The sequence below is a fragment of the Aedes albopictus genome, chromosome 2 (genome assembly GCF_035046485.1).
Source record: "Aedes albopictus strain Foshan chromosome 2, AalbF5, whole genome shotgun sequence".
NCBI classification, from domain to species: Eukaryota; Metazoa; Arthropoda; class Insecta; order Diptera; family Culicidae; genus Aedes; species Aedes albopictus.
Window position 1 is genome coordinate 255,175,933 of NC_085137.1, and position 8,064 is coordinate 255,183,996.

An 8,064-nucleotide genomic window follows, 5' to 3' on the forward strand; every position below is an offset into this window, starting at 1 on the left:
GAGGAATTGAGAAAACGGCATTTGAAGTTTGAAAACTTGTTTCCATATAAAACTTTGAAAAATCGCCAAAATTTGAAAAATATTTCGATCATCTCGAAACTTTCACAGATTGCTTTGCACATGAATTTATAACTGTAAAAAATATTACAATCGCTACAAAGTTGTTCAGTTTTGTGTTTCGTGACACAAAAATCCATGATGGGACTGTTATGCGGGTACTTTTGATATGGGACGCTCATGACTTGGTATTTTTTTCACACATTGATATAAAAATTCGTAATTTTTATTATTGTATTTGGAAGTACATCGAAAATGATGACTATTCATAACGTTAACTCAAAATTGATGAAAAGTCAAATGGGACTGTTATGCGAGTGGGGGCAGTGTAGCAAGAATTCCTTGAATCCCTGGAGGAATATTTAACCATCCTAATGCATTACGTTGGGAACAGCTCGCTGACGTAATGTTCGGTATGGGGAAATCCCTAGATGCGTTTTTGGATAATCTTCTGGAGGAATCTCTAGAGCAGTACTTGGATTAACCTCTTGAGGAATTCCCAGAGAAATCCTTGGAGAAATCAATCCCTGGACAAATCTATAGATGAGTTCTAGATTGAACACCTACAGGAATTTCTGGTGGAATCTCTGAAGAAATCCCTGGAAAAATCCTGAAAGGAGTTTATGGATAAACCACATGAGAAGTTTGTGGATTAATCCATAGAAAAATCATAGAGAAATCCTTGGAGAATTCTCTCCTAGAATCTCTGAAAAATACCTTTGGGAGTTCCTGGATAAACCGCTGAAGGTATTTCTGGAGGAATCCATTGAAAAATGCACCCAGAATCCTTAACTCTGCTGAAATGCCTACAAAAATCTTTGGAGAGATCCTTAAAGGAATTCTTGGACAAATTAGAAAAAAAGTCTTCATGATAATCCTAGAAGACGTCATGACTGAACGCCTGGTGGATTTTTTGTAGGATCCCAGAATGAAATACTAGAGGACTTTCAGCAGGTACTGCTTGAGGAATTCCAGCACGAATATTTAGAGGAATTCCAAGAGGATTTTCGGGACGCATATCACCAATAATTCTAGAAGGAATCCTGGAAGTCCAAAGGAAAATGAAATCCTAATCTGTGGAGAAATTACTAAAATCTGAAATCCTTATGGAAATCTCTGAAGGGATCACTGGAGAAATTCCATTGGAGAATCCCAGCTGGCATTACTTGAAGAATCCCCGGAGTCATCACTGACACGAAGACACATTTTTTGCACAACATCGCAATTAGGAACAATGCTGAGCGAAGAACCATTTTTCATTGTAAAAAAAAAGGCTGACAAAAACGAGTTACCACCGTGTTTTATTTTGAAAAACTCTTTAAATTCCCTTACTAATGCAACGCATCCGCTTCTCCAATCTCTTCCCTTCCAGGTATCAAAAGAAGAACTCGCGAAAATAGTGCAAGGCTTCGACAAAACGGAACTGCTCACCTCAGGAGGCGTGACACTGGCCGGCCAGCGTTACATCTACCTGTCCGGAACCGACCGAGTGATCCGAGCTAAGCTGGGCAAAATGGGAGTACACTGTATGAAGACACAGCAGGGTAAGTTGCGCAAACACTTTGATTCGATTCATTCATTTGGTTTTTTGTTTTGCACTATCTGTGGAACTGGGTCGGTTAGAGACCTCCTCCGGGTGGCCTCAGCTGATCGATTCAACCCATTTGGATGGTGCAAAAAGTAAACATGAATACTATCGAGATGTGCGTCTTGATTATCAGTGGACGTCCGTCTGTACGTAATTCAAACATTCGTCGAACAGCATCAAATTGGTTGGCACGTAATGAAAACTTACTCACTCCAAAAATGTTTCAATCCTTTAATACGTGTCAGAAATCGGCTTTTAAAAGCAAGGTATTTGCGAAGCGAGGATTGTTATCAAGTTGCTCTAATTAAACGCCGGCGCTTCACCGGCGTCAGTTTCCACCACAACAAGTCTTATCATCTAATGTTTATGTCGTGATGTAAACATAAACAGTTGTAAAGCGAAAAAGTAAACAGGCCTAATCAATAGCCAATCTAACAAGTTCATCAAATAAAGTATCAATTGTTTTGTAATGAGATAGGAAGACGAAATCAAGGTTGTTATACCGGATTGGGTGCCAATTCGTGATTTTGTAGTTTGCTTCATTTATGAGACGTATCCGCAACAGGAATTTATCAAATAACTTGTATGTAATGATGTGGGGAAGAGTTTTACAGAGTTTCTTATTCAGCCAGAACTGTCGTAGCTTTGTTACTTTTTCTCTTTTACTTTGGAGTCTAGTGGTTACCGCTTCTGATTCATATACAGCTGGAACTTCTTCCAATTTTCTTCTTCACATTGATCTGCAATCTGACGTATCAGGCGTCATTCTCTCCTAAAAATAGAAGGTCACCAACACTTACACACTGAAGATGTCTGTGTTTGTAACTTATAACGAGAATAGGTCATGGGAACTCGGTTGCCATGGGCTGGTTGCCTGAAATATCGTTTAAACTTTAGATTGTTTCGGAAAATCGTGTTCCTTAAATTTTGAAACTACCTAGTCAGTTGTACAGTTGTATTAGTATCCTTGTAGTTCAATGCTATTCACTTATACAGCTAGACGAGCAAAAGAACACTCATTTTTGGAAGACTAATTTTTGGTAATCTCACAAACCCCTTTTCGCCTTATAGACTTTTGTCCATACAACATTTTGAAAATTTTTATGGGCCGTAGATTTACGCCAAAACCCCCCAGTTCCCTCAAAGTATGTGTTATTTATGGACGTTGGTCCCGTGACAGGTCACCGAAATCGTCAATTAAAAAGGTAATGTATTCATTTATGACAGTGAGTAACTGTCGTCTTTTGCTATGAAAGTCGATTCATTGTTAGCCACAAAAAACATCTCCCGCAATTAGTCCTGTAAACATTCGACACTTCCAACTAGCTTCATTTCGGTGCCGCGGGCGGGTGTCAGCTTGCTTTGTTACACTCACGCGCTACCGTTACCTCTTACACACAACCAGGCTTGATAATTCTCCTCGAAATCAAAAGAGTTTTGCAACATGCTCTAGAGCGGTATTTTGCTTTTGCCTCGTCGCGAGGGAGCGAACGAACCCCAAACAGAGAGGCAATAAAAACTGAGCGAGGAAGAGGGGAACGATAAAAGAGCCGATGATAATGAGCCTCTGCACGAATCTGGCGTACTGCTCACTCCCACAGAAAATTTGAAAACAGCGCGCACAGTAAAAGTCAAATTTGACTTTTACTGTGCGCGCTGTTTTCAAATGTTCTGTGGGAGTGAGCAGGATAGGGCAAATTCGTGCAGAGCCTCATTTCGGGTTTTTGAGTGCGGTTTTCGCCTCGAGAGTCTTTCTTTGTATGGGAGTGGAACTCGCGAGAGCTTTTTGAGTGTGAGTGGACGTGAGAAACACAACAAGCGATTATGAGGGTTGGATGAACTCCTTTTTATTTTATTTTCACTCCTCAGAAAATCGTCAAAATCGCTTCCTCATTTTCTCGCGAGGGAGTTTCTGTCAAGCCTGCACACAACACAAGCGGTTGGACGAATATCGATAAACATAAGAAAGTGTCAAATCTATGTCGTCTGCCACGATGACATTTTTGTCTTATTCTAGCTTTTCACAGAGCCAAAACAGCTCTCATTATGGAAGAAGGCAGGAATAACAAAAACCGAACCGTCTCCCGAACACACTATCGTGATCAAGTGCGTTCGTTTGTTGCGAATGTCGGAGACAAAGGCAGCCTTATATCGACGAAAAGGTGTCAAAGACTGATCTCTAACAGTACTGCCCGCAATAACGATATTTACCATCCTTGCAGAGTTGTTGTGTTTGATATGGTGAACGGTATTCTTTCCTGAGTCGCAGTCCTGTTTTTATTCCTTTGCGAGATGTGATGAGCTTTGGTATTTCTTGAGAACGACTTGGTGTTTCTTCTGTTCGAAGAAGCTGATCCGCTTTATCCACTTCTGCATTTTTCCATATTCTGACGGGTTCCATATGCCTGTACTGCGTTCATCTCTTTTTTGAACTTGTAAAAATCGTCTCGATAAAGCATGGAACGAGCTCACCATTTTGTAACTCTTCGCTACGTATGTTACACTCTTCCGTGGAAGAGATATCATTCGTCATCATGTTATCATCACAAAAATGATCCACATCAGAATGAATTTCATTAGGCAGTATATTAAATGTTATACATATTTACAAATCATAATATTTTGTGAGGGTTGATTGTACCTTTTATCGTATATAGTAGGAAATTCGACGGTGTAACGTATCTTACCCCGAACAACTTTGTCGGATAACAAAAAGTAGTAAAACCGCAAGCAATTATACGTATCATTCGTTGCCGTTTTAATCTCAATTTGTCAGTAAAGTGAGTGAATGTAACCTAAATACATTTGTGCCAAAAATTTCTCTTTAATCGATTTGTCGGAAATCGTGCCGATCAGAGATTGATGCTGGCCAACAACTTAACCTCCCTCCCATCCCTCACACAACGATCATCTTCTCATCCACCTACTAATTGACTCGATTTGCGAACGGATTGATTACATTTTGTTTTCTGTTTTATCTGCTCTTTCCCTTTCACAGCTGTTATAGTATCAATTTACGAAGAGCCAGTGCAGCCTCAGCAAGCAGCGTCTATAGTCGAAAAGCTCGGAGATTATCTAATTACCTGTGGTTATTAGAAGAGGTAAACTTTCATACTGCTTTTTATAATTTAAACATTAGAAACACACTTGAATAAAAACTGAAAAAAAACGAAAAAAATTGAAAAACAATACAGTGTAAGCTTACTACTGCTATTAGGAACACGCTAACGCCGCTCAGCACTAAAGTGCATAATTTCCAGACTACACCAAAAATGTGTAACCCTTGCACATTTACAAAATCAGCTCCAGTGTCCGCAAAATTGTTAAAATCGCAAAAATTTTTGTACGCCAATCTAGGTAGGATTACTAGTGACCTTGGAAAACAAAAAAAAAATCAACATTTCGCATCTAGAAGAGTGTACGAGCTGTTTTTTGAGAATGTGTAACTGCTACACATTTTTGTGTGGTCTGGAAATTATGCACTTATGAGTAGGTCTTACACATTTTAGTGCTGAGCAGTTTTAGCGTGAATGATATAAACGAGGAAAATAAAAACGGTTGCAAAAATGCTAATTGTAAGAATGAGAACGAGTAAAAAGAGGAGATTCTGTTTTTCTTCTTTTGCAAAGTCAATATTTATAAGTTCCCTTGCTAGTTTTTGTTTTTCTTTTGTTTTCCGTAAGATTGAGGAAGTTCGAGATTGAGGGAAAGGACATTTACTGCTTTTTCGTTGTTTTTTTTTTCACCTGATGTAAAGCATTTCTCGATTTTGTTTTCTCTCCTTCCTTCCAAGTAGTGGTTGTTTGTGTTAGAGTTTTTGTTTTCCACGCGAAATACTTTCTCGTCATTTAGATATTGATTTGCCTGTACCTTGAGTGTTGTTCCTTCGCGCGTTTAATTCATAAAGAATTAGAAGATAATCGAAGCTCAAAATTGTCGTCACGGTTTGATTTTCTATTTTGTTTCTTCTTCTCTCTTTTATTTACAGCCTACGGCGGCAGTGTGAGCGTATTTCTCTTGTATTTGTGTAAAATCAGTTCAGTATGATAAGAAATTGTAATTTGTATTAGCTCTTAAAAATCATTAAGCATCTCTCTGAATTGGTCGAATCGAAGAACTGAACGAAGAAAGATTGCGAAAGCAAGAGCGGAGATTATATAGCGTGATTCGAAGATGGAGCGAAGTAAAAACTTGCACTTAGAAAACAAATTAAAATTCTTACGCATTCTTCGATGGCACATGAGATGAATTACAGTCATATAGGATACGAGCATGGGTTGTAATGTTGAAATCAGAGGAGGACAAATAAAACAAACACATGTAAAACTGAAAGCAAAACTGTGGAAGACCATTTTTGATGGTGGAAAAGGAATGAAACGCATAAGCTACTCTACTATTATTATCATCCGTAACTGTATTAATTATTCTGCGATGAAACAGAGCTGAGGTATGAAAACAGATTTCGATTCATAATTTGCAAAAAATGCGCGAGAACCGTTTTTCTTTGTGTCGGACAGCATAAATACAAGCATAACTATGAGATAAACAAGCGAATCAATATGATAAGGATAATGCAATGATAATAAAAAACCGCAAGAACAGAATAACAGCGAAAATAATGGACAAAATGTGTGTGATTTACTACTAATTTACAAATAAGTGAAAGCATGTGAGAAATTGAAGAGTTTTTACCTCTCTTTATTTTTTTTTTATAAATTATCATAGAATTCTTGTGATTATAAATTATTCTTATCCTATGATCGAGATGAAAACATGCTGATGGTCTCTAGTTTTTTTTTCTACAATTTCTTCCAACAAAACACAAACATCCCTATTTTGTTTATTTCTGACTATCCATTGAACACTATCCTTCATGAATGTCCTTTCAGTACAGAAAGAAATAAAAAAAAGAAACGCGAAAACTTAACTAGCTTCGGTGTTGTGTGCTTAAATTTTGAAAGAAAGTTCCTTGTTTTTGGTCTTATTAGTTCTTGTCTTCTTTTGTTGTTAATTTTCTGGTCTTGGTGTTTGTCCAAACATGCTGACTACTTGAGTTTGATTGATATTGTACGTGGATGACATTTCAGCATGGTAAACATTGGTAAGTTCAGCGTGGCATCGGTATTTGCTCAAATATGCAATCGACATTGGATTTCGGTTTCATTAGCAATCTGGAAATGTTGGTATGTATGTCATATTATCGGTAATTGCCACGTTAGAAAATAGATAGATTATTGCAGTGGCGTAATCAGAAATTGTCACTGGGAGGGGTTTTCAACGGTCAAAGATGCCTTTTTTGATTCTAAACTTACATTACACAATAGCAATGATCAATTGTATACGTAGTTTGAAAATAGCGGTGCAGCCGAAAATTATTTTCATTACAAAGTCCTTTATACAGAATTTTTTTTCCATAAATTTCAGCTCTGGGGAGAGGGGGAAGGGGTTTAAAAACCCTAACACCCCACCCATGTCATTGGAAGATCAACCTCAACCATGATTTAAAGTTTTCAAATTTGGTTTTTCTAATAAACTGAGTTGAAATCCAACTTTTCATTAATTTTGGGGCCCGAACACCTATTTAAAAATCAATTTGAAGTTTGTATGGAAGCGATTTGTTGAAGCAGCCCTCGTTGGATTTTGTGTTAAGCGGAGCTGTTAAACAGTTGTGCAGCAAGGACAAGGTTATATCAAGATTTTTTTTGAAATTGATTTTAGGTATCAAATGGGTATGAAGTTCAAAAAGTATTAAAAAAACTGGTAAGTGATTTCGTAGTTCATCTGGAAGTTATTACTGGAAAAACTAAAACTTTACGTTTATTTGTACATATCGAGGGTACGTTATATCGAAGATTACCTATAACAGACTCCTGTGCAAACATGCATGATTTTTTTTTCGCGTGCGCCCACAGATATAAAACCAGACCGCGCAAAACACGCTAAAACCGCTCAGAACCTAAAATGTGTAAGCCCTACTCATGAGTGCATAATTTCCAGACCACACCAAAAATGTGTAACAGTTACACATTCACAAAAACAGCTCTTACATTCTTCTAGATGCAAAATGTCGATATTTTTTGTTTACCAAGGTCACTAGTAAATCTAGCAAGATAGCCGTACATTTTTTTTTTGCGAATTTCACGATTTTGTGGATGCAGGAGCTGATTTTGGGAATGTGTAAGGGTTACACATTTTTTGTGTAGTCTGGAAATTATGCACTTTAGTGCTGAGCGGTTTTAGCGTGCAGTATTAGCAGTTGCATTGTTGAGCACACCTTAGACGATAAATTTGCCTACCAACCAAACGTTTATAATGCATCAAAACATCAAAACAAATGGGCCACATTTTTTACGCCGAAATCTGTGAATAAATGGGCATTAGGGTAGGGCGGAGCAAGATGACCACCCTAAGGACAGGGC

At 37.9% G+C, this 8,064-nt stretch overlaps 1 protein-coding gene across 3 annotated transcripts; it reads left to right on the plus strand.

Annotated features, from left to right (window-relative positions):
• The first annotated feature begins 1,276 nt into the window (after positions 1 to 1,276).
• LOC109428240 (profilin) lies at positions 1,277 to 6,572 on the plus strand. 3 transcript variants are annotated; one of them, XR_009997695.1, is made up of 3 exons: positions 1,277 to 1,601; positions 4,644 to 4,862; positions 5,174 to 6,572. XR_009997695.1 is itself a non-coding variant. In XM_062851580.1 (3 exons), exons 1-2 carry the CDS (start codon positions 1,292 to 1,294, stop codon positions 4,739 to 4,741), a joined length of 408 nt encoding a protein of 135 aa, XP_062707564.1. In that variant the 5' UTR covers positions 1,277 to 1,291; the 3' UTR covers positions 4,742 to 4,746; positions 5,634 to 6,572. The 3 variants fall into 3 exon arrangements, 2 of the variants coding, with proteins under 2 accessions (XP_062707564.1, XP_062707565.1); XM_062851580.1 differs by having other exon boundaries at positions 4,644 to 4,746; positions 5,634 to 6,572; XM_062851581.1 differs by lacking the exon at positions 4,644 to 4,862 and having other exon boundaries at positions 5,634 to 6,572.
• Positions 6,573 to 8,064: the final 1,492 nt, after the last annotated feature.

Excerpts from the sequence above, each read along its gene's own strand:
- LOC109428240 (XM_062851580.1), top strand. The coding sequence starts at position 1,292 with ATGCTGAGCGAAGAACCATTTTTCATTGTAAAAAAAAAGGCTGACAAA. Across the intron at positions 1,602-4,643 it reads CTGTATGAAGACACAGCAGG|CTGTTATAGTATCAATTTAC; the intron begins GTAAGTTGCGCA and ends TCCCTTTCACAG.